General features: G+C 40.9%; 1 protein-coding gene across 1 annotated transcript; it reads left to right on the forward strand.

The window, feature by feature from the left end:
• The first annotated feature begins 478 nt into the window (after positions 1-478).
• fmn2b (formin 2b) lies at positions 479-27,606 on the forward strand. The gene is made up of 19 exons (XM_056366784.1): positions 479-4,017; positions 4,750-4,997; positions 8,625-8,803; positions 8,959-9,091; positions 12,023-12,081; positions 13,430-14,403; positions 15,234-15,378; positions 16,013-16,100; positions 16,298-16,359; positions 16,863-16,954; positions 17,111-17,240; positions 17,453-17,599; positions 21,049-21,108; positions 21,246-21,366; positions 21,926-22,018; positions 22,496-22,547; positions 23,614-23,763; positions 23,910-23,991; positions 25,107-27,606. The coding sequence occupies exons 1-19, from the start codon at positions 2,333-2,335 to the stop codon at positions 25,131-25,133; spliced, it is 4,527 nt and encodes a 1,508-aa protein (XP_056222759.1). The 5' UTR covers positions 479-2,332; the 3' UTR covers positions 25,134-27,606.
• The last annotated feature ends 12 nt before the right edge of the window (positions 27,607-27,618 follow it).

Consider the following 27,618-nt stretch of genomic DNA (forward strand, 5'->3'; position numbering starts at 1 on the left):
TGCATACTTTGACTGTTTATTAATGTGTGCAACTCAGCTCTGTCCAACATTTTCATTTTTGCTTTAATCTTCACGTGTTTATATGAGCTTGATAGCAGTAAAATGAAATGGATAACCATCAACATATTCACTCATGATTGCTGAAAATATAATAAAATAAATATGTTAAAGATTTTGACATGTTGTCTGTCACTACTGCATTTCTGGATCGTGGTCTCTGTAATAATAGTGCAATAGCGTCATCCAGTGGCTTCAAGATAAACTGCTGAACTGAATAATGTTGGACACACAGCAGTCAGGAAAGACTCTGCCACACTAAGTCACCATATTTCCAAAAAAAAACCCAAAAAGAAGAGTCAGTAGAGTCATTTGAATTTAAAATAATTGAAATGTTTATTTAATAACAAAAACCCATAATAATTTTTTGTTTTTTAAATTTATTTTCATTACAACATGTGATTTGCAGAAGATTAATTCACCACTGGCTTAGAAGCAAAGAGCAGTAAACTTATTGGTTCTTACTGATTTATAATTATTGGTCTAGTTCTCAAGGTCAGTGTTGGGGCCTTCTGTGTGAAACATGATGAATATTGGAAACCAGTTTCTTTGGTCAAAGATCTATCAGCAATGGAATAACATGAACAGATATGGTGTGGTCCGCAGCTACAGTGGTTCCTAAATGAGTTAATGGATAGGTAAGATTAGACTGTGGTTCTAACTAGATCTGTTTTCACAAGTCTGACTTTAGGCTCTTAAAGTCTTTTATCACCCTGGGTTGGTCTTTGCATTCTCGTGCATCTGCCAACAATGGCAGTTTCATGGTTTATATTAATTTTCTTGATCTTTGGGGAATATTTAATTTTATTCCACCCTCCCACACAGATACAAAACTTGTGTGGCACTTCAGATGATAAATGACTTAATGTTGTGGACTATACAGTTTATAATCAGTGTATGATTGTGGTTTTGCTGCATCATGAAGTTGAAATTTATTTTAGAAGAGGGAGAGGCCTCTGTTGAGCCTTTAGGATTAAGTCACTAAGTTTACTGACACAAATGAATCTGTTTCTTTAGAATGTGTTTACAGAAGATGTCAGCATCTTTGAAAACAAAAGAGGTGTTCATTTTCATTTTCCCCTTTTCCTCTTCTATTACATGGCATTAGATTTAATTTATCTGCTTTTGCTCTAACAATATAAGAGTAAGTGCATTCGCCTGGAATAGGGAGAGCTAGATGTCATCCAAAACTCTGAGAGCGTCCCTCGGTGCTGAGAGATCTTTTCTTTGTGAATAGTGATTTTGCTGCTGGTAATTTTTCCAGTCTGCCCAAAGCCAGGCTGTCACACGTATGACCTCTCTTTAGGAGGTGTGAAGAAACCTTGAAATATTACACATTTTTGAGATGTGGAAAAATAAACTCAATTTAAAATGATCTCCATAAGAAAAACAATACACCTAAAACAAAACATCTACATTCCCATGACAACTGGGCAAACTGCTAAAGAAGATCATGTGATGTGATCGAAAGCTGCAGAGCAGCTCCTGTACTGAGGAGACTGAGACCATTAACCGCCTGAAACTCTTTTTATAAGTAAACATCTTTTTTAAGAATTAGTGTTATTTGTGTATATTATTGTTAATTAACAGATAATGGAGGGAGTTTTGCATGAGAGGTCTCTTTATTTGAGTCCAGCCCACACTTAGCATTATGGGTAATCTAGACAGCAGTCTAGGAATCATGGGAAACGTAGTAAAGAATTGTGTGCTTAGCTGCACTGACAGACCATAAGGAACTGTCCAGGCACATTTTCACTCCCGCCTCCAGTACATTCAACCACCGGCATCTTTATTTCTCTCAGGCCCTTTTGTCCTTTTTTCCCATAGACCTGGCTTTGTATCCCCATCCCCATTGCTCTCCATCTCTCACAGTCTGCCTCTGCATCATAGCGCCACTGAGCATGGAGTTCCTACGTCACTCCTTTCAGCAGATGGAGAGGAGGAAGGGGGGGGGAGGGTAAGACAGAGAGCGAAAGGGAGGAGGAAGAGGGAGCTGTATATCTCTACTGCATCAGCGCCAACATCACTGCCACGCAAGCTTTCGTCACCGGAAAACAACGAGGAAGATCTTGACACCACAGAGATTAAAAAAAACATCAGCAGCAGCAGAAACTCCTCCACCTCCACCTGACGTGTATCCACAGATTAGGTCAAGACGGGGTTCTACCTTCGCCAGGCACAGGCATCTAGACCCCCCACCCCAAGATAGAGCTAATAAAGCTATCCCAGCCATGACCTGAGTGAAGCAGGCAAACATCGGACGCTCTCCATTAACATGGGCAACCAGGAGGCTAAGCAAAAGAAAGCTGCAGCATCGGGTAATGGAAGCTACCCTTCACTGGATGAAGGATGGAGAGAGGGAGGGGATGTGACAAAAAAAGGAGGAAAGAAACTTCACGGTAAGCATGGAGGTAAAGGAGCAGGCAGCAGCGCAGGAGGAGGGGGGATGTATGGCACAGGACCAGGCAGGAAGAAAAACAAATCTGACTCCAAGTCCTCCGTTTTCTCCATCCGCAAGAGAAAGAGCAACCTGAAAGGGAAAGGAGACGTGTGCTCGTCAGTAACAGGCTCAAAGGAGGACGTTTTAGCATCTCAACATGATGAACTGGACAGCACCAAAACACCTGATTTGTCTGCAGATGAGCTTGGACAGTCAGACACTGAGGCTGCTTTCCCTGAGAAGAAAAAGAAACTGGAGCAAGGGAAAAAGGATAGCGCTGGAGGAGGAGGAGGAGGAGGAGGAGGAAGAGGAGGAGGAGAGCAGAAGCAGGAGATGCAGCGGAAAGCCTCGACAGCAGCAACCTCTCCTACAGAGAATGGAGGGCAGAAGGGCGGGAGCTCGGGGTCAGACACAGATATTTACAGCTTCCACTCAGCAGCTGACCATGAGGATCTGCTAGCGGACATCCAGCTCACTATAAGGCTGCAGCACCAACAGCAGCAGGGGGTGGTTAACTCAACTGTGGAAGCGCAGGGAGGGGGAGAAGGGGATTTGAGCTGGGGAGGAGGGGAGGGGAGGAGAAAGCAGAGTAATGGAGTAGTTAAATTATGTCCTCCTGAGGTACTTGACCCGACCCCAGAATTAGAACTGGGGTCTGATGCCCTGTCATTCTTAGAGACTGGAATTCTGTCTGTCAAGCACACGGACCAACCTCCAATGCTACACCCTCCCTCCCACAAAGAGGTGCATGAGAGGAGGGAGGAGAAGGAGGAGGACGAGGAGGTGGAGCAACTGGAGCTAAATGGAAAGGGACAGAGGGAGAGAGAGAGAGAATCCTCTCTTTGTGTTGCCACAGGCACAAAAGACCAGCATGCCTTGGTACAGCAGCCCCCTCACACAACCATCACCATGGCTACTGAAGGGGGTACAGCAGTTAGCCCGTTCACCATGACGACCAGTGGTAACAGAGTCCCTGATCACACATTTGACAGTGCTGGGAAACCCCCAAAGGAGGAGGAGGATGCAGAATGTGAATCCCCTCAGGAGGAGAGGGGACCTGGGGCGGAGGTGTATGTCAGTCCTCCACACACAGATAACCACAGCAGAAGTCCTGTAGCCACTGAGGGGCTGAAGCCAGGAACCATGTTTGAAGAAGGTGAGGGTCAGTTGGGCTCAGACACTAGTGCAGAGTCCCTTGAGGACTGCTTAAGTGCTGGGTCTGACCTCAACCACTCCGCTCCTGCCAGGACCAGCACCTCCCCCTCCACCCAGCAGTGCAGGAGGAGCAGCATGTGTTTCTCCCCTCTGCCTCCCCAGGAGAGCCCCACATTGGCCAAAAGACTCCTTAGGTCCACCCACTCCTCCACCTCCTCTAGCCCTGTGGTGAAACCGTACCCTCCTATCTTCCCCTCCTACATAAAGACCACCACCAGACAGCTCAGCTCCCCAGGATACTCCCCAGTTCTGTCCCCCTCCCATAGCCCCCTGTCCCCGCGCAGAGCCCACCATCACCTCCACAGGTACCTGTGGTGTCACTGCATGTCCATGATTTTGAAGTCTTTGGTTTTATTTGACCTCTGATATGATGCTGTCTGAGAGAAAGTCGGATTTAACTTGAGGTGATGTGGATAGAGTGGATTCAAGAAAAATTCCACTTTACATCATTAGTATTAATAGTGATGACATTACGAAGTTATTTGCTGATATTTTAGTATATAGCAATGTTGGGGCAAGAAACATCAGACAGGTTGTAAACAAACATCCAGGTTAGCTAAACTCATTCTGAATGTGACCCAGCACATTGTTTTATATTCATAGTGGCGAGTGAACAGCTTGTGTAGAGGAGAGACCTGTGTCTGCCACGGGAAGAATACAAATCGACCAAAAACTTTGGCAGCTGTTGAGTGCATGGTGCTGGAAGCAGGAGTTCAGTGATCTCACATATCCAACACTGAGGGGAACGAATTAGTTTTCGTTCAGCTTCCAGAGGCATCTGATGATTTGGTCTCATCAACAAATATTGTTTCATATACTGAGGGATGAACGTGACCCTCCATTCCCAGTGATTATGTGCCTGTTGCCTTTCTGACTGAGAACTGAAGCAGGTTTTAGGTCTTTCTAGGTCTAAGTTAATTTTCAGACCATATGTATAAATGGAAACCTGCTATTTTACTCAACAACATTGGTTTAATTGTATGAGCCACTTTATCCAATTTCAAAGTAAAGCAAACAAAAAATGTGAATGTTGACAGGACGATGGCTGAGGGTCACCAGGCCCGCAGGCAGCGCTCTCGAAGCCTTGCCGGGCCTCTTAGTCGCTCAGCCGACTGGACGGAGGAGCTTGAGAGGAGGCTGAGGAGCAGAGAGGAGGATGGAGGTTCTGGCGGTTCGAGAGACTACCTGGTGGGCTACAGAGGAGGAGGCAGCCAGCCCATATGTGCTACAAGAAGATCATCCTGTGGACAGGTGTCGACCTGCGGCTTTCAGGACATCTTTACAGGTGAGTACAGAGTGGTCAATGATTACTGTTTCCTGGTGGCATGAATGCAAGAAACTAAATGTAACACAAGTACATTAATGGCACTGAGGACAAAAAAAAAAAAAGATTTTTTTATGCTTTTAAATCTGAATGCGTGATTTCTGCATCTCACAGATATCAGCTAGAAGTCAGCATAGGGAGGATGACAGCACCAGTAGTGTCTGGTAGGATGTATACACAGCAGAGAACCCAGTACATTCACCTCAGTAGTTTGGAGCAGTTTAATAATGTCTTGTAGTTGAATCTTGTGCTGACAGAAACATAGTTATTGCTCTAAACATAGATGTGGAGCTTTGGCACAATGTAGGCAGCATTAGTGTCAAGCAGTTTGTCATTAATTGCATTTATATATTTTTAGCTGTAGATAAGCTTTACCTTTATTAAGTGATCTTTGCTCATATGCCCCTTTACTGCTCTTGAATTAAAATCCTTTGGCTTGTAAACAACAACAGTAATCTGCTACAGTATGTAGAATGTGTGTAGTGTTAAAATAGAGGAAAGTTAGTAGTATGACTGGTATCATAAAAACGGTTTATCATCCCAGACCAGATAATCAGACTGTGAAGCTGATGTTGTTCCAAGACTGTTTGTTGATGTGTCTTTTTGTATTGGAGCTGTCACTGGACCGAAATGACCAACATCAGTAAAGTAGCAGTAGCAAGTTACTGTCTGATTAAAAGCTTCCTGGATAAAGTGGGAAGACACAGAATGGATCATGATGAAATAACTGCAGGTTGTTGCAAAGCTTTATTGTATATGCCAGTTAACTGAACTGAACTGAACAAAACTGTTCATACCAGCAACAAATTGAACTTAGAGCGATTGAACTGATGAAAATTAAGGACTGTATGAAATGTATTTATTTGGACCGTTGCCGTGACCTAAAAACACTTGCAATACCCTTCTACCAATATGTCAAAATACTATATAACAGTATTTGAAGAATTCAAAGTACAAAGTTATTCCATAATTTTAAGATTTATTTGTCATATTTTAATGGAATAATAATTATCATTATTTTTGTGTTTGTCAATTTCTTGCCAAGTTCTTTTATTGAATTTTATTCTATAATAAAAACTTAAATAAAATAAATCTGTGGTGAGATCTTACTCTGCTCCCCCAAGTCTGAGCACACTCCATCCAGCAAAAAGAAAAAATACATAACCTCCCTGGTTATTGTACAGTCCCTAATACTGTATCCCTTTCATACAGGAGTCCTGAGTATTATGCAGGTCTGCTGGCATGGGGTTAGGCTATGGGTTGAGGGGTGGGTTGGGAGCAGTGAGTGGCTTTGTTGACAGTGTGTCATTCAGCTGGGCCAGAGTGTGCATGAGAGTGTTACAAGCTGCCTTTTTGCATTGGCCCAATGATCTGTGTCTTTCTCAGTGAGCCACTCTTAGGGGTTGCTGAGTTTTTTCTGACACTCTTCTGTGCCCTTCAACCCACCCAACTCTTTCTATTTCTCTTTCTTTCCCTCCTCTGTTTTCTAGGGTTCAGGGCGTTGGATGAGTTGCCACAATCTTTCTGTCTCAGGCTCCCTAGATTTGTGTGACAGCTGATGCCATCATGTTCCCAAGTCATCCACCACTAATATAGTGATGGGTGACTTTGCTTGTTATTTTGAGATCTGAGAAAATGCACACATCTTCAAAGCGTGCCATCCAGGGACTTAAATGTATTCTTGCCATATTTGTTTTCCAGGGGTCCTGGTTAGAGAGCAGTTTTCATAATTTCATCAGATATTTGCCAGTTTACATATGACAATGAGGTGACAAGCTGCCCACATTATACCTCAGAGTAAGGGAGAAGCTGAAAGGGTGTTCCCGACAAATATTACTAAAAAAGAACCAAGAGGGAAAAGATAATCTGCCCGTGACAGAAATACAGCTAATGTGGCCCAGCTCAGTTTTTTCTGCATTCTCACATTAAGGAGACACAAGACACAGACCAACAACAAAGTACACAGGGCCAAGAACAGACAGGAACTGTATCAAGGGCAGCAGGTGTGGGTGACCACCATGCACTGCTGGTGAGGAGGTGGGGCTGGCAGACACAGGGATGGGGATAACCCATAAAAAATGCTCCTCTTCTACAATAAGCTCTTCAACCTCTGGTCCTAATATTGGTCCTGTGATGAGTTAGTTATTTTGTGGTTCTTATATGGGATTCATTTTGTGTTTTTTCTTGTTCTTGAAGTACTTCATAGGTTTACAATGTGCTTACGACTCTAACATAAAGTATGATTGTTTAAAAAAACTCAGTTGGTGAAAAAGGAGATGTGCTAATCACTATATGTGACTGTCCCAAGAAGACTGCTATAGTACAGCATGATGTAAACAGGAACTGTTTGATTAAAGATGGAGCTCAAACTACCATGATGTGTTGACCTAACATTGATTACACAGGTGAAGGCCAGGCAGAAGGCAGAAGTATTTTAAGTGTAGCTAGTTTGGTAATGAACTACAAGTTGTATGGATCATGCTGTGATCTTTGGGATTTGTCAACCATGTACAGTACATTAGATCCAGGGTGTTTACAACCTTAGCAAACCTCATGAACCTCATGAAACTGTTGCTGCAGTATCTGACACAGACCCGGTTCTAGACTGCTTTGATTGGGTGGGCCATTAAGAAATGTAGACTGGTAATTGCCAGACTTAAAGACTTTTTACTGGAGACACTATGAGTGTTCTTTAGGACTGTAAATATAACATGCACTGTTTTATGTTATCTAAAACTAAAGCCATAAAATCTCATAATACATAAGATCATAATGTATTTAATTTTTAAACCCTTTTTCATTCTTGAGAGAGAAATGTGCCGCTTCTATGCAGTGTAAAATTTAAGTTAGCTAACAGTAACACACACACACAGCTAATGAGCTAACTGCTATATCTAGAAGTTGATTGCAAATGATTGACAATAAATAATCCACAAAAAACGCAATTTGCAAGTAGCCAAATTTATCTATCAGATCTAGATATCATGTCTCATGGCTTAACTAAAACTACAACCAAGATATTCTCATCGAAGTCAAGTCACTAAGAGCGAGTAAAGTTTGAATAAACACCTCAGTTGTGATGAAGTGAAATGATAGCAAAGTAACTCTTCTCCTTGCTGTACTCAGTTTCTATAAGGCCAGACCAATAAATCAGATATTCTTCGATTATTTGAATGTGGCATGTTTATGATCGGTCAAATTGACAAAGACAAAATTAAATACTTTTCTGCTATTTTCTGTTATCTTACTGACATGTGAGGCCCCAGAGATGGTCCCGGCCCAGACCTCTGACGTCTGATACAGTCATTGTAGGTGCAGGGATTCATGAAAGGAAACAACTTCATGCTTGCCATGGCCTCTCAGATATCACACATCCAGGGACTCCAGTGTCTCTTGAACAAAAGCCGCTGGAGTCACTGGTGTAATATGAAGGAAGATTTTGGCTCAAACCTCAAGTTGTGAAGTATTCAAACAGGAAAAGCTTACAGTGACAGGGAAGACATACGAAAAACACATCCAGATTTTAATACTGATGGTTCCCGGCTGCTCACACAGTTCTGTTTCTCCCTCTCATCGCTGCATGTCCAGGTCGAACCTTGCTGGAGAAGCTGTTCCTGCAGCAGCAGCAGGAGGAGCCGGATGAGGCTGAGAGACTGTGCTCCAGGATCTTGGCCATGGGCCTGCTGCTGCCATTCACTGACTGCTTCAGAGAGCAACTGGGTGGCAGCAGCACCCACATCACCCCCACAACATCAGCCAAGTTTGATGTAAGTAGTTGCAGCACAGATATGTTGTGAGTTATTTGTTTCATACATTTTCAAAGTCCAGATATTATTTTCCTACCTTTGAGACTTCAAGTTATTCATTTTGAATCATCTGAAATTCATGGTATTCATAAATTGGCTCTAATCATAATTCCCAGCATGACCAGTTGTATACATGGGCAGCAGTTAATCAGCCACCCCACTCCCAGGATCCTATTGATGGGAAGCTACCTGGGCAGTTCAACAGGACAAGACAAGACAATAGACCTGGACTCAAATCCACAGAAGCTGGTAATAACAACACTACACATGTCCTGTAGACCCTGGATATGGCATGCAAGTTATCAATTCAGAAAACACCAAGACTAGATTTTATTCTTGTCAGTGATTTTTTTATAGATGCTGATATTTAAGACTTTTAAATTTTGTATAATTTTTTATTTTTTGTGTTGTTGATGTATGTTGATGTTGAAACTACTTGTTTGTTAAAGGGGATTCACTCCCAGCAAAACTGTACTGCTGTAACTGTTTAACCATGTGTAATCAACAAAGTTGATTAACTAAAAAGTGACTGAAAATAATTTTTTATAGACATTCGCGATACCGTCTTCACCGTGCCATAGTAACAGGTGTCCTGGTGGTGGCGACCGTCACTGTCTTCGGTTCTGCGACAATGTGATCTGCTCTTTTAGGTCTTTAAAGATTCAGTCCGGAGGTCTCATGTTTACTAAAAGTAGGAAGAAAAGCTCTATGACAGTCTGCCTGATCTCCATTCAGTTTTATGCAGGGACTCTGACCTTTCATTTGTTTCTTCTCCCCTTTTTCATCTCCCATCTTCTTCTGAATGGGATTTCTCCATCTTCATTTGTAGAGGACAATCAAGGTCAGTAATAATTCTGCAACTGTTGGCTGTATATTTCTGCTGAATCAAAGTCTGAGTGCACTAGCACACTGCCATTATTGGGCCTCAGGTGAAGATTACTCTGCCTGTTTGGTAACATCAGAACATAAAATACACCATCGTGTACAGGTGGAGGGTCCCTGACCCCCTGGTATCCATTTTGGTTGAAACCTGAGTAGAGTGTGCTGTTTTTATGGTTTAAGTTATTATGTAGTAAGTATTTCTGTGTATTCATTTATTTCTTAATCAAGTGCACAAGTAACTGTAAAAAGTGTACATCATTACGCAGGGACGACATGGATTTTGCACCTCTGGTTCTACCGTTTTAATGTGAATATTAAATACGTTGGCCACATGTGATTTGCATTTACAGGCAGATTCACTGAAAAAGAGACACATTTGCTCTCATACCTTAAATCTTAGTTTGACTCTTTGTCAGTGCATCACAACAACAAGTGAGCTGTCATTAGTCAAGCAAAGACAGTTTATACATTCAGCAGAGTTATTAATCTAACCCCCACTGCATTTAAACATCTGATTTAAAAATGTTGAATTGCACTGTTGTATTTGCAGCCAGGCTGGTGGTGCATATGTGACAGAACACCGTTTGAGACCAATATGGGATCTATATAACCCAATAGCTCATGGAAGGCCCCAACTTCATACATGTCGACACAATACACATTTAGAGGTTCAAGGAGAGCAGAGATGTGCGTTCAGTTCACTACTAGAAATATTTATTTAGAAAAATGTAATACTTCTGGCCGCAGCCCTGGAGAACAAAAGAGAACAAGGTTAAGTCCAGAAAAGTTTTATTCAGCAAATGTAATAAATAGCTAAAACAGTAATGGCTAAAAAGTTATTAAAAAGGTAGTTCATACAAGCAGAAACAAAACTACAAGACATGCAAATGACCACCACCACTAAGCTTACCACACTGCATGCAAGGTGGAACCCATGCGTACTTCCCACACCTCGATGCTGCCTGAAAGAAACAGTCTGGCATTTAAGTCTGCATTCGGGAAAAACATGGTGAAAATCTTATACACAACACGCAAAAGTACCTCAAAGGGGATAACTCTCCTATATTGCTAAAATAGTTTGTTACCTTGCTTAATCCGCGGCCCTGATTAAAGGTGACAGTGGAGAGGTCAGCACGCCGACTATTCTGGCTCACATTGGAGGGAAAGACGAGGGCTGGATTTCCTAAAAGGGTTAAATCATTTTATTTTGTTAGTGATAGGCCTACATTTAATCAAACCGAACAGTTATCTATATGGCGTACCTTTTCAACACGAGGCAGCAGAGCATATATCAGACAGGCTCGATCAGGACACAATCTCTCTACATCTGAGTGTACAAGAAATCTCATTAGATTTGCGATCCCCAGCTCTCCCATACCTGCACACACCAAGCAGTCCTACCACAGATCAAACAGGATCCAGACAAAGAGGCAGTGATGTCCTTATAAAGGCAGGAGACTCTCCTTAACCCAAACTATAGAGGGCAACGTTCTCACCCTAAATGTCAGCCCTCACACATGTACAAATACTGTTGGGTGAGGGGAGCAGCTCATTGGCTGGCAACTCCTTCTCTTTGACAACAGCAGACAATTAGTTGTGTCCTGATACAGTATGGAAAACAATCTGTTAGCATGCACAAAAATTTCTATGGATGTAAAACCATTGCTATTCAGCCTGAATAATCACCTTGATCATATTTTAAAATGGGTGATCAGAACAAGCATATATCACATCAGCCAAATCCAAATAACAAAGCTTGTCAAGATTTTCATTCTGGAAAAGCATTTAGTGGTGTGACATGTGCAACCAAATGCACTTCTCAACTCTGTATCCACTTTCAAACACACATCCATATCAACATAAATACTCGGTTCACTATGTGCCATGGACCAACACATCAGTGCTAATATTAGCTTATAAATTCTGGCGTTTTACTGCGATTATGTGACAGTTGTGTCACAGATTTAATTGACACCATGCAGCTAGCTGCTTTGCTCAGACAGATTTCCACATCTGATTAAAATTACAATTTATTTTGGTACAAAAGTGATGATGCTTAGTTTACAACTGGCTGTTGGCAGGTTACTTGGTTATAGGTAAAAAAAACAATGTTAATTTGATATAACTAGGAAACATTGGTACTGAGCATAATCAAGATATATATATATATATATGTATATTATTATGACTTGATGCTTCCATGCGTTCATAATCACCTAAAGGAGTCTGATAAGCTTCATGAAAAGTGTTTCTGTTACACTGTATTCTCCTGACCTGCTGATGTGTTCGTTTGTCCAGAACACCAAGTAGCGATCTTGGGTTTGAGTCACCAACAGACGGAGAGTCAGGATCTTCCGGTCAGTCACTTTCATTTTCTCTGCTTTATTACTTAAAAGCCTGAAGCCAAAGTGATGTTTCACTAACTATATGTGGAAAACAAACTGATGATAAATTACATTATAGTTCATTCTAAACAGCCTTATGCAAAATGATTTTCCACATATTTGTTGTGCATGATCCTAAATAAAAGTGTTTCTCTTTTTCTCTGAAATCTATACAGTATTTTTTGTTTCAGAGAAATGATGGATTTGACTTTACAAACCACAAACACACTGTTAAAGTAGAATATAAGACTTGATCATAAATGACTTCAGTGCTTATTTTGCTTGAGTGATTGTTTGTGCTCCATGTCTTTCATTTGAAAATAGATGAGAGCATTTTCACTGGAGTCTGTGCTATCCACTGTTTGAGAAGACATTCTCCACTGATGTTATGGATGGAGAAACTTTATTTAAAAATAACTATAAAAATATTTAATGTTTCTTTATTTGACATATGTCTATCCTGGTGATGTAGAACAAGGATGGACCAGGTGAACATAGAGATAAAGAAATGTTTATATAATTCCGTAGTTTAGCAGACGTAAATTTGAAGGTTTTTTGTTGCAAAACACAGAATCACCTACATAGAAAATAGTGCTGCCTGAGAGAGAACTCAGAGGAAAGAGTACCCTGGTACTCTGGTACTGTAATCCATTCAGCAAAAGTGAGAGCTAATAGCATTTGATATTGAGAAATTGAAGGAGTAGCAACATAGTGAGCTGAAGTCGTGACATCACATACAGGTTAGCTTCTGTTCCACTAGCTTCTTTATCCCAATGCAATCTCTCATTTTCTATCATCCATCTACCTGAAAAGTGACATACTGGCTCCAAAGTGGCTCCAAAGTTGAGCCAGATGTTCTGCTGTAGAGACCAAAGGTCTCAAAGGTGGGATTTTTAGTGGTTAGTGGTTAGTGTAGTTACAAATATCAGATGGATTTGAATTAGATTTTCTTACTTATGGAATAGACTCTAGAGGTTTTGATTTTACTTTGCTCTCTACAGCGGGAAAAGGGGACGCAACATTTCTGACACACAGATCAGCTGGATACCAGTCACAGAAAAAATACACTGCAGTCAAAACCAAAGTCTTCTCAATGGAAATTAAGCAAAGCATGCAAGGTAGCTTAGGTAATCAACTGGAGACAGGTGCTTCAATCATATGGCATGCTGCAGCATGTATCTAATGCTCCTTTTTAGTTATGGCAGACAATTTGAGCTGTCAGGGCTGCAGGGCCATAACCTAGACGCCAAATGTTAATGCTGTATATATCTTTCAGTTACTTGATAATCATGTTCACCTTGTGGTTCTGTCTCATTAGCAGGAGGAATGTGTCCTTCCTTCAGCAAAACTGAAGGAAAAACACATTAATGTCATCCAGCAGCTGGAACAAACCATAGAGGACCTCAGGACTAAGATCGCTGAGCTGGAGCGACAGTCCCCTCTGCTGGACAGGGGTAGTATGAAACCCTTCACCAGCACCACAGATAAGGAGTGTGGGGGAGAGGAGGGCTTGCTGAGGGTTGTGTGTGACGCTCACCTGCAGACGGAGGCGACTCACTTCCTGGACTGCCTGGAGGCCAAGTCGGTGCAGACGTCGCCCATGGATGATAGCTTTAAGTTCAAAGTGCCTTGTAGTGAATTGGATGGAGTGAACAGCTTCCTACAGCCCTCACCCAGGCAGGATGGCCACCAATGTTCATGTCAGCAGCAGCCTTCTCCCCTTCCAGGAGGAGCAGTATCTCCTCATCCAGGCCAGACTGTGGTACCTCCTCCAGCACCACCTCCTCCAGTAGGCTCAATGCCAGCTCTGCCACCACCTCCTCCTCCTCCTCCTCCTCCTCCCCCTCCTCCCCTTCCTGGTGGACTTGTCCTACCCCCACCCCCTCCTCTCCCTGGTGGGATTGCTCCACCCCCACCTCCTCCTCCTCCTCCTCCTCCTCCTCCTCCTCCCCTTCCCGGTGGCCTTGTCCCACCCCCACCCCCTCCTCTCCCAGGTGGCATTGCCCCTCCTCCTCCTCCTCCTCCTCCTCCATTACCAGGACTTGGAGGCCCACCTCCTCCACCACCTCCTCCACCACCACCTCCAGGCTGTGGACCTCCTCCTCCTCCTCCACCAGGAGCCATCTGTGTTCGTCCAGCTCTTCCAGGGGCCCTGGGCTCCCTGCCTCCTCCTCTGCCGTTGGGGCTATATGCTTTGGGTATGACTCAGGAGAAACCACCCAGGAAGGCTATGGTGGAGCCGCCCAGACCCATGAAGCCACTCTACTGGACCAGGATCCAGCTGCACACCAAAAAGTAAAACCTGTAGCTATGCTATGCTGCAATTTTTTTTATTTGCATCTTGAGTACAAATATGATGTGTGGTAGATAAGGGAAGAAATGGTGCAAAGCAAGAAGGGACTGTTTAAAGACATGATCTGATATGATTTGAGTTTGGCGTTAAAGATTTTGATTGTGTCCTGTCCTACTAAAGATAGCTGTAGACATTATAATCTTAAAGATATGGTTGCTGTTACTGTATGTTTTTTATTGTCAACAAACCCCATGAAAAGACCCAAACCAACAATGTGTTAGTGCATCTCTCAACATTTTCTGACTTTCCTCCTGCCTGTGGCTCTCAGCTCCAAACACACTGGTTCCTTCTGAAGATGTAAATCTCTAAGAACAGCTCACAAATATATAGTTTAACAGTGTGGCTCTCTGATGTGTTTTTAATAGTTTTTGGAGACAATGGAGCTCTGTGGCTCAGACCAGATACATCTGTATCTGACAGAAAATTGGTTTGCATTTGTTTTTGGGTACACCCAGAGATGAGCATGTTTTTTTCTTTTGGTCACATTCATGTTTGCCCAGTGTGCTGCTGTCTGCAGCTTTGGATTCTTATATTTCAGAGCTTCTTGCCAGCATGTGGATGCACCCTCTATCTGATATTAATATTATGTTCAGTGGTAGATGAGCGTGCATCCTCAACTGCATTTAAACTCAATTGGCTACAGTAAAGCAAAGAAAGATATGTGTGCCACAATTATTGTTAAATCAGAGGCTATATGCGAGACAAGACAAAGAATGAATGACTCTCAACAGGGTTTAAGTGCCACTTGTAAGCTCCGCTTTATGTTTCTCAGGGAGGTTTCTTCTTCGTTGGTGTGGGAGACAATTGAGGAGCCTGATGTGGACTTTAATGAGTTTGTAGAGTTATTCTCGAAAACAGCTGTAAAGGAGAAGAAGCAGCCGCTCTCTGACACCATCACCAAGTCCAAGACCAAACAGGTCTGTATCCTTAAGTGTTTTTACATACATGCACAAGTAGTATAGTCAGGTTTTTTCATTGTTCCTTCTTAAAAGTTAAACATTTGATCTGGCGAGTGGGAGTTAGTTAAATCCAGGTTGAATGAAGGTACAATAAAGGACTCTAATGGTTAAATCTTAATATTGACTTTTGCCTCAGTGTGTCTGTCAGGACACATAAACAAGACCCAGAATACTATCTCAACTTTATTTGAAGGCACAGTAATTCACAGATATGTAACAGTCAGGGGTTTGTTCCACTACACAAGTAGATGCAAACAGTACATTTATTTTTCCATTTAAACAATGATTTTTAAAAAAAATCGACATTGTGAAGTTGGTTAGTTTAAGCAACTCAGAACATTTGAGTACTGACCTTATAAATTTGCCTGGGTACAGTTGTGGCATCATATTTGATACCATATTTGTGGAAATGCTGCAAAAAATCAAATTCAAACCAGTAATACAATTCAATTCAATTCAATTCAATTCAATTCAATTGTGTAGTGCCAAGTCACAATATACATTATCTCAAGACAAGGTCAAGACCATACAATATTATAAAGAGACACACTGACATGCTTTTGAGTTTGACCTTGAATTTCTGTGTTTTCAGGTAGTGAAGCTGCTGAACAACAAGCGTTCTCAGGCAGTGGGAATACTCATGTCCTCTCTGCACCTTGATATGAAAGACATTCAGCATGGTGAGTTCATCAGTTGTGCTTAGTGTGATAGCTTGATATTCATGTAGAGTAAGACAGGGCTGGTTCTTCTTGCTCATTAAATGTTTCCTCTGAGTCTTCTGCAGCTTTTCTACCTTCACCTTGTTTTCTTTCATCACATTATTTTTCATTCCTGTGATTAGTTGTCAGAGACCTCTCTCTCTCTCTCTTTCTCTCAGCCATCCTGAACTTGGACAACACTGTAGTGGACCTGGAGACTCTGCAGGCGTTATATGAGAATGTGAGCAATGCACACTCTTCACAGTCTGCCAGTCTGATAACTTGTGGTTATACGGTTATATGTGTCTGTTATTATGCTTAGAATCGTGAATTACTGGGTAATTTGAAATGTAGCCCAGTGGAACACGGTGGCTGGACAGTAAGAGAACAGCACTCAGAGAAACTGTGAAGAAAGAGAAAGTGACGGGGACATGCCCACCCCATCCACACCGAAAATATATACTTTGGAAATGACACATGAAGTAAATAAAAGATTAAAGAAAGTGATTCAACATTTCCTTCTTGAAAAGCACGTTTGGGCATTAGAATATTTCACAGCTGGAGTTCTGGTTTCTTTCAATTCGTGCCATGCAATTTCACTTCCTCTTAGTTTAACCAAAAGCACGTTCTCTATAGTCAGCGTCAGTACAGTGTATACCCTCTCGTGTTATAATATATACACCACAGATGATTTGAATGAGGACAGAGATGGAGTCACTCTCTTGCGTCTCTTCTCTCCCACAGAGGGCGCAGCAGGAAGAGCTGGACAAGATTGAAAAGCACATCAAGTCCACTAAAGATAAAGAGAACGCTAAACCTCTGGACAAACCTGAGCAGTGAGTTCTTCTTCTGACGTTTCAACACTAATGAGCAGACATACTGGTGAATGCTGTGTGTCACTCTGTACACAGGAGAAAATTAGAGAGTCAGTATACCAGTGATAGGAGATCAATGCTGGAGCCAAAGCAGCCTGTGTTTGACATGTGTTGCAGGTTTCTCTACCAGCTCTCTGTGATCCCAAACTTCTCTGGCAGAGTGTTCTGCATCCTTTTCCAATCCAGCTTCTCTGAGTGCATGTCGTCTATAATGAGGAAACTGGACATACTGCAGAGGGTATGCAAGGTGAGTCAAAACCTGTTTGTTACTGATCACTTAAAGTTGACTGTGCCCTGGTTTTTCTTCAGCATGAACTCAACACAGCACAGCCTCTCTGTGCATGATGGAAATATGTTTTAGGGTTTTGTCACATTTACAGTATGTCTTTTCTACCGTTGTGTGTTAACTTTATCTCTGCCTCCATCCTCATTCTCTCCATTCTCTCACATACTCTGCAGGCCTTACAGGACAGCGAGACAGTGAAGCAGGTTCTAGGTCTGGTTCTGGCCTTTGGTAACTTCATGAATGGTGGTAATCGAACCAGAGGACAAGCTGATGGCTTCACCCTAGACATCCTGCCCAAACTCAAAGATGTCAAGAGCAGCGTGAGTAAAGAGGGAAAGATGCTGAATAAAATGTTGCGCTTCAATCCTGGACCCGGCTTCTTACAGCCTTGTGTGGTTTTATGTGCTGATTATAATATTTGTACCATTTAAATACTATGTGTTAACAGAATAATATATATTATATGTAACATGTATCTTCTTGGTAGTTTGTGATGTTGCTTGTTATTCATAGATGTATCCAGAACATAAGCGAATCTATGCAGAGTTAGCGAGTCTGTCTCCAATGTGTGCTTCATGTAGCTTGGAGGTAAAATGTACAGAAATTATTCTTTTTATGCTGCCCAGCTCTGTCAGCTCAGTTCCAGACAGCCATGTTACCTATGTTATGAGTAACATTTTATTCAGTCGTTCTCCATCATAGCCAAAAGGCACTGACAGAGCAATGTGGTTTTTCTGTCGCTGTGCTCTCACTTTTGTATCTTCCATCTATTCTTGTGTAAACAGTCATTGTCAACAATTTGCAGTATCCCCTTAACCCTTGGTATACAGCCAATCAAGGCTGTATACCAAATTTGGTACTGATAAAGTCAAAATTCGATTAATGGTATGCTAATTAGCTCTGCAAATTGAGCAAAGGCTTAAGATGGCACATATTGATAATAGTCGCCTCCATAACATGTGTACCAATTTTGGTGAAAATGTGTTCTACCGATTTTTAGATACGTATTTTTGGCATTTATGGTACCTCCTAGAGGTCAGGCTCAAAATGCTTTGGTACGCCTACTCCCTGTCCTGTCCCAAAGATATCAACCAAGTCTCATGATGATCGGACCAATGTTAAATGAGTTATGGCCAATATTAGCTTAGCCCTGCCTTTTGCGAAGATATTTTTGTTGATGGCGGCCATGTTTTTTGACCGATCTTGCGCCATTATAAAATAAATTTGTATATTCATCTCTCAAGGTGGTCTACCAAATTTGGTGTTTCCACTCTCATAATTCATAAAGTTCTATTCATTTTACTGTTTTTTAAATTGTGCAAATTAGCAAAAAAAATATTCAGACGGACTTCAATAGTTTAATTGCCTTTTTGTAGAGCAAATGGAGCCATACAGATGTGTCAAATTTCAAATTAATCAGACAAATGGTGTGAGGGGCATGGCCTTTCCAAAATTTTATATTAAATCCTTGATTACAGCGCCACCATTTGGGTGATCGCGGTCATACTTCTTGGGCCAGTACGTACATCATTTCCAGTTAGTTGGCCAAGTTTCGTTTTTCTCACTCATTCCAGCTCACAGCAATTTGATCTGTGGCAGAAGACAAATATTAATAATAATTATAGCCGCAAGCGGCAATTCGCAGGTTCTTACCATTTTGCACTCACATGAGGGAAGCAGACAAATTTTAGCTAATTAATTCTAATTAATTAGTTCTACTCCCTATAATAACCTGAAGATATCAACCAAGTTTTATGATGATCGGACAAACAGTAAATGTTGGCCATGTTTTTTGACCGATCTCGCTCATTTGTGACAAAAATCTGCCTCTCAGTCACCCGAGGCAGTATACCAAATTTGGTATTGATAAAGTAAAAGTTTTATTTATTTTACTGTTTTTAATGTAATGCTAATAGACTCAAAATCCACATTGGTAGTTGTTATTATCACAGAGGCTTTTTTTGTACAGAATATTGACTTGTAGCTGAGAGGTAAATTTGAAGAAGATGGCTGAATGTGACAATATGTTTTGTGAAGCATTTACACACCATTTGGAGTTATGATATTCTGCAAATTGAGCAAAGGCTTAAGATGGCACATATTGATGAATAGGCCCCACTCACTTTCATCAATCAATATGGCACTTCAGATTTTTTTGACTACTAATCTTGTTCATTTATAATAGAAATTTGTATATTCATCTCTCATGCTGGTCTAACCAATTTGGTGTTTCTACTCTCAAAATTTCTAGTTCTATTAATTTTACTGTTTTTCAAAATATTCAAATTGGCAAAAAGTATATCCAGGCGCATTTTAATGGTCCAAAGGCTTTTTTGTAGAGCACATTGAGCTGGACTTGTGTAGCAAATTTCAAATCAATAAAAACAAATGGTGTGAGGGGCGTGACCTTTTGAAAATGACTTTTTTGAGCCTTAATAACAGCGCCACCTGTGGCCGACTGACTCATACTTGTTGAGCCAATAGTGCACATCATTTCCAGTTATGTAGCAAAGTTCAGTGTTTCCTGCCCATTCCAGCTCACAGCATATTAAATCCTTGATTACAGCGCCACCATTTGGCTGATTGTGGTCATACTTCTTGGGCTAGTAGTGTACATCATTTCCAGTTGTTTGGCCAAGTTTCGTGTTTCTCGCTCATTACAACTCACAGCAATTTGAGCCGTGGCAGAAGACAAATAATAATAATAAACCTGAGCACCTGGTGAAAATCTCTTCACCAGATTTTAAGATACATACTTTTTATGATTGCAGTCATACTTCTTGGGCTAGTAGCACACATCATTTCCAGTTGTTTGGCCAAGTTTTTGTGTTCACCAGATTTTGAGTTACATATTTTTGGCATTTATGGTGCACCCTAAGGGTCAGGCTCAAAATGCTTCAGTAGCTCCACTCCCTGTTCCACTCTGAAAATATGGACCAAGTTTCATGATGATTGGATCAATGGTTAATGAGTTATGGCCAATATTAGCTAAGCCCCGCCCTTTGCAAAGATCTTTTGGATGATGGCGGCCATGTTTTTTGACCAATCTTGCTCATTTATAAAAGAAATCTGTCTGTTGGTCCCCCCCCAAGGCTGTCTGCCAAATTTGGTGTTGCTAAACTTAAAATTCATAAAATTCTATTAATTTTACTCTTTTTCAGATTATGCAAATTACCAAAAAATGATCCTGACGGGTTTTCGTAGTTTTATTCAATATGATATTTAATCAATATGGCACTTCAGATTTTGGTCAATGCTTGCCCCAGGAACATGTGTACTAAATTTGGTGAAATGCTCTCCATCAGGTCTTGAGGTACACATTCTTGGTATTCCTGGCACCATATAGATCAGGCTTAAAATGCTGTAGGCCTTTTCCTTCTCACGGCAAGAAGATACCAAGTTTTATGATGATTGCAAAAATGGCTGATTTGCCCCACCTTTTGCAAAGATATTTTGGTTGGTGGTAGCCACGTTTATTGACCAATCTTACTAATTTATAATATAAATTTGTATTTTCAACCCCCAATGCTTTATACCAAATTTGATTTTCAAAATTCATAAAGTTCAATTAATTTAACTGTTTTTCAAATTATGTAAATTGGCAAAAAATTCAGAAGGACTTTTATGGTTCAATGGATTTTTTTATAGAGCACATTGAGCTGGACATGTGTATCAACCACCAGAAATACATGTTAGGATCATCATTTTCTTGAAACCAACTTCTGCACTCCTGAAAACTGATGTTTTTTTGTTTTCTCTTCAAATGCAGGACAGCACAAAAAGTCTTTTGTCCTACATTGTTGCATACTACCTCAGACATTTTGATGAGGTAAGCTGTTTTGCTGTCATACTATCTCTCCTTTCTTCCTGATTTCCCTTTTAACCTTATTCTTTGCTGTGTTGTTGTGTTTGCCTCCAAGTGGATTCTTACATAATTAATACATGTGTGTGTGTCTCTGTCTCTAGGATGCTGGCAGGGAGTCGTGCTTGTATCCTCTCCCTGAGCCTCACGATTTGTTCCAGGCTTCTCAGATGAAGTTTGAAGACTTTCAGAAAGACCTGACTCGACTCAGGAAGGATCTTAGAGGTAACAAACAAACAAACACACACACGCATGCATGCACGCAACACACACACACACACACACACACACACACACACACACACACACACACACACACACACAGTCCTTCCTCTGTCCTCGGTCCTTCCTGCTACAAATTAAGCAAATCCCCAGTTTTACTTCTGTATGCAACTTGCCACTTTTCCACCATAAATAGATCAATACTGGCAAGCAAAAGTAAAATACATCTTCCTCCTAATAAATTACTAAAAAGCTCAGGATCTTCTCTGTCCAGGACAAAAGTGCTCAACATAATGACCTTACATTAAAGACAAAAATGACATGCTGGTTCTCAAAGGTAAAGTGTAGCTAAACATTAGATATTGCATGTTATATAAATGTGACAGCTCATACTTTTCTTTAATGTTTCCTTTTTTGTTTCCATCAAAAACATACAGCATCCAACCATATTGATGAGCCATATTGTATTTTATTTGTGTTTACTTTGTATAGTGTGTAGTTTTTCATGTTACATGCTTGTACATCTTGACCTGACTGTAGTTTTTCTTTATTATTTTGTCAGCTTGTACATCAGAAGTGGACAAAGTGTGTAAAGTTTCAGATGAGGATAACTTGCAGCCTTTCAAAGACAAGATGGAGGACTTCCTTACACAAGGTAACTGACAAAAAATCTTGACTGTATTAAGACAGGTGCAGCAAGTCAGCCCCTGCTAATTTGTTCCAGTGGCCAATGTCAGTACTGCAACAAAAAGTATGTTATGCAGCAGAATCTGATTCGACAGGAGGGGTCCGTTAAACTGTTGACAGGATTCCCAGATGTTACACTCTGTACTATGACGTTTCAAACTGTCAAGGTTTAATGCTCTTTCCCATGGTTTAGAAAAACTACTGTTATACTGGTTGTGTTGCATCATATTCATCTATTTGGCACAAGAAGGCATATTCAGGGAAAAAGGTACTATTTAGCATGTACAGTGGGCCACACATCACAGAAGTGGAGCAGGAAGGAAGGAATTTCTTCTTGCTATTTAACATTTCTCTGGAATGAATGGGCAGCATCCGTGGACAACAAACCCTCGGACTTGTTTGTTTTGTATTTGTATTATTTTGTATTAATTATTTCCTTTTTTAGCTAAAAGTGAACTGGAGACTCTGGAAGCTCAACTCAGCAGCACTCACAAACTGTAAGAACAACCTCCTTTATTTCTTGTATTTCAACTGTCTCAATGCCCCTGCCAGAGTGGTGTTTCTATACCAGTAGGTACTGAGGAGTGACCAGTACACTTCATAAATCCATAAGAAAGAAGATTTTTCTGAAGAGGCCTAGGATGGGATTGTTTCCCATCCTAGGTATTATGATTGGCTAAAGGGTGTGAATAACTTCTGTTAACAGCACATCTCTGATGTGCTCATATCAACAGTCCAAATGAATCTCCACTGCACTGCCTGACCATTTCAGCTCCCTCTAATTGTTGGACTGGTTATTCCAAAGCTGGTGACGACACAAATTTAAATACTGCATTGCCCCAAAATCTGAATATAAAACTATGCTTATAACTTCTCTGGCAAGTATCCATGGAATGGGATCATTTTCAGTAAAATGTGCAATTATGAAAAATGTTTGTCATATATCATTCAGTCAGAGACCCGTCCTGAAGCCAGTGCCTGGTTGTTTGCTTCAAGTCATTGTGGTGCTGAATTAAGAGTGTTACGGCTGGCTCAAACACCGAACATAATAATGGACAGCACACCAGTAGGAAGGTACTGCATATGAATTTATTACAGTAACTTAAGGACAATGCAGGAATAAATGGGGACCAGATACCTAGCACCAGAAAGGTGCTGCAGCAGGATGGAGAGAGAGAGCTGAACAAAGAGGACCTGCCTATATAGACTCAGCCCACTAATCAGCACAGGTGTCTGCCAAACAGATGATCAACAGGAAACACCAAAATAAAACAGGATGTAACAAGAGTCTGAAGACTTTTGGAAATTAGATATTTCAGTTTTTGATCAGAAATTTCTAGAAATTTAACTTTGTCATTATGGATTATTATGTATAGACTGACAGGTCTCATTTCATAGGCAATTTTATCCATTTAAAATGAAATCTACAACACAGTGGATCTGGATCTGGACCCAGACTCTGTACTTTCTGGACCCGGACCTATAAATTACTGAGAAATATTAAAGTTTGATGAAGCGTTTCTATTTTAACCAGTGAATTGAGGTGACTTTGTGTCGTGTCAGGTTCCTGGAGCTCACAGTGTTCTTCTCAGTGAAGGCCAAGGCAGGAGAGAAGGAGGTTTCACCCAACACACTCTTCTGCATCTGGCACGAGTTCTCCTCTGACTTCAAGGACCAGTGGAAGAGGGAGAACAAGACCATTCTCAAGGAAAGGTACATTATCACATCCTGCTACAACCTGTTTTCTTTCACATTTAAATAGCATATAGTGCCTTGGATGCAAAATGAACACCAATCAAATGGATTACTACCGTATAATTCATGTTATTGAGTGCGTTTGTAACATGTGTATTGCGCAGGTTAAAAGCAGCAGAGGAGAGTTTCCGTCAGGCCAAGGAGAAGGCTTCCTACAGCGTCAAACCTAAACACGCCTCTGGCATCGTAAGTTCACCTCTCTTCATCATTTTTATGGTTTCAGCAACCTGAAGGTCAGTGGATCAATCTGTTAATCTGAAGAAAAAAAGAGCTAATAATTATCATAATAGCAACAAAGAGTATCATTGACAAATGCATTAACATTCATCAAGCACTTTATTAAGAACAACTTTACACCTGGTCATTCATGCAATTATCCAGTCAGCCAATCATGTGGCAGCAGTGCAGTGTATAAAATCCTGCAGATACTGGTCAGGAGCTTCAGTTAATGTTCACATCAAACATCAGAATGGGGAAAGATATGATCTCGGTGACTTTGACTGTGTCATGATTGTTGCTGTCAGACGCTGGTTCAGGGTTTCTCAAACTGCGGATCTCCTGGATTTTCACACACACACAACAGTTTTTACTCAGAATGGAGCTAAAAACAAAAAGCATCCAGTGAGCAGAAGCTCTGTTTTGATGAGAGAGGTCAGAGCAGAATGGACAGACTGGTTGGAGCTGACAGAAAGGCTACAGTCACTCACATAACCACTCTTTACAACTGTGCTGAGCAGAAAAGCGTCTCAGAATGAATAACACTTCCAACCTTTACGTGGAAAGACAGCAGAAGACCATGTCAGATTCCCCACTGATCAGCCAAAAATGTGTGGCTGCAGTGGACACAGGCTCATCAACACTGGACAGCTGAAGACCAGAAAAAGGTTGCCTGGTCTGATGAAGCTAGATTTCTGCTGAATCAGCAGATAGTAGGGTCAGAGTCAGAGTTTGGCATCAACAACATGAATCCATAGACCCAACCTGCCTTGTGTTAACAGTCCAGGCTGGTGGTGGTGGTGCGATTGTGTGGGGAATATTTTCTTGGCACTTTGAGTCCTTAATACCAATCAATCATGGTGTGAATGTCACAGTCTGAGTGTTTTTGCTGACCATGTTCATCCTTTCATGGCCACAGTTCACCATCTGGTAATGGCTACTTCCAGCAGGACCATGCTCCATGTCACAAAGCAAAAGTCGTTTCAAACTGGTTTCATCAACATTAAGTTCACAGTGAGTTAAGTGAGTTCCAGATGCTGAACATTTGTAATGCACTTTACCTGTGTGATGTGTCCTTTCCACAGAAAGCTAAGCTTGGCATGAAGATTTGACTCCATAGACTCAGCAGTGAGTCAAAAAGAAAACAGTATGAAGAGGACAGAAGAGAAAGAGGAAGGGACAGCACAAATGGAGATGGCATGTACTGTATGTGCAGCTGAGCCTGCTCAAGCATTTTCTTTCATTTATTTATGTTTATCCTGCTCTGTCAGCTTGTCTTACGTTAATTCCTCTCAAGCTGATAACTGAATGCAACACAGTCATGGAAGGATGCTCCTGTAGGAGCCACCAGGCAACAGGAATCATGGACTTTTGGGATCATCACAACTCAGACATATTACATACCTTACACATAGGTGGAAAAACATCACACTGTGTGTGTGTAGTCTAGTCTAAACAATAAGACCACCCAACTATAATCGCCAAAAAATCACCACAAGCTCAGTGATGAAGACTGTTTGTTCAAAATCAGATGGACTGGCCCAAGCAACAATGACATGACTCAGTATTACATTATTAATATTGACTAACTGTCTGACAGGCCACATTGTGTTATTTGAATTCAGCTGGAAGCCACAGCTGTTTGATTCACCCTCCAAGTGCAGAATGCTGAGTCATTCTTGGCTTCAGAAAAAGAAAATATTAATCAATCATGGTTGATTTTGTAACACCTGTGGGTACTGGTGGTAACAGCAGCAGGTATGTTTTAATAACACCGGTCCCAGAGTTCTGTGTATTACAGGCAACAAACACTGGGAGCAGCAAACACACCACAGGCAGCTATCAGAAGAAATAAATATAACAGAAGAAGACAAACAGGCGTACCCATTTAAGATAGTGGTAACACTGAAGTCATGATCTGGTTTCCACAATACATGAAAAGAATGAATGCACCAGCATTCATCTTCCAGATCTCATCCAGTAAATGAATGTCAAATGAGTCATTTCATCACTTGTCTGTTTAGTTGGGACAACATGCATTTGCCTTACTTTTCTACAAAACTTTCGCCATTTTCATTGCATACATACAACAATAATGGATCTTTGTTGTAAAAGGTGCAAATATGGTTCTACAATGGTAGCCATAGGAGAGCTATCTGCATTCCCCTCTTTGTGTTACCTCCTCCATGGACGTTACATTTAAGTGATTAACTTCTGGCATGGATAGTACCATGTGACCATTTATAAAACACTGCACTTTATGTTTTGGCTCATAACCCTTGAACCTCATATGAGCAAAATTTTGTTGGTAAAGATAAATGTCAGTATGGGCCCAGATATTTCTGCTTAACAGGTTTTCCCAATATTTTGAATATTTTAATGAGTTTTGGAAAACAGTCTTTATCCACTATTTTCTTTTTTTAAGATTATTTTCTGCCTTTTAGTCCAGAGAGATGGGAAATGTGAGGAATGACATGCAGCAAACAGTCCAGCCAAGTATTAAATCTCACCATATCTAAGCTTTTGTTGTTTATTCCAAAATAGCCTCCTAAAACACCTTATCTAACATTTGTAGGTGTAGTTTAGTTGGCACAACAGCAGCATAAATTTCAATGGCCATGACTCAGAGACTACAAGTCTGACTCATGAGTTGTTAATTACCCTTACACTAAATATTTAGGGAAAACATCTTGGTCACTATCAGATATCAGCATGATTACCCTGTACCATATTTTTGATTGTAAAATAAAAAAATAAAAAAATTAAAATAAAATTGTTGTTTAACGCGTTTTATCGTTAAAATCAAATTTAGAAGTTTGTGGAACTTTGGACCTGAGAGTGTGAAGCTTTCAGACTAGGGCCAGCCTCAGCAGCCACTAATTTAACAGAGGACTGCAGTGATTGGCACTGCTCAGCAGCACTTAAACACTCAAGTAAACAAACAAATAATGGCTGCAGCAATGTCGAAAAGTAACAAAAATGTGGGTTATCCCAAACAGCCATGAACACATCCTTAACAACGCAGTAAATATTCTGTGTGGTCACATTGATATCTCATCACACACTTCATGGACTCTCACATTACCACAATGCTGTTTGCGATTCTACATCCTGACTGTCCAGACTTAGCCTCTATTTAGAAAATCAAACAGTGCATTGATCGGCAGGAGAAATGTACTTAAATGTGTAATTTCAATGTATTTCAGTGACATGCCATATTATACCAGGTATAACATAGAATGTGTGTGTGTGTGTGGGTGGTTGATCACATCTTTGTGGTTGATAAGCTGTGTGATGAAGGATGTGTATTGTGCATTGAATTACAGCTGTTGAATTTTGTGGCAGAATTAAAGACTTTATTAATGGAAAGTAATAAATTGTTTGAAATGATTGTGAGACACATTTTGGGTTCATGTCAATGAGATCCTCCTCTGTTGGTTAGCATGATACTCACAACAGGAACCCAACTACATTTGAACTGTTTCACGTGCAATAAATGTTTCTGTATACATGTATATGAATGGGATGCATGGGGTCTGGGTGCAGTGTAATTTCTGTAAAATAAAGAGAACGACTTCTGCATTATTTTGGTTTTAT

Source organism: Seriola aureovittata, chromosome 21 (assembly GCF_021018895.1).
Source record: "Seriola aureovittata isolate HTS-2021-v1 ecotype China chromosome 21, ASM2101889v1, whole genome shotgun sequence".
Classification (NCBI taxonomy): Eukaryota; Metazoa; Chordata; class Actinopteri; order Carangiformes; family Carangidae; genus Seriola; species Seriola aureovittata.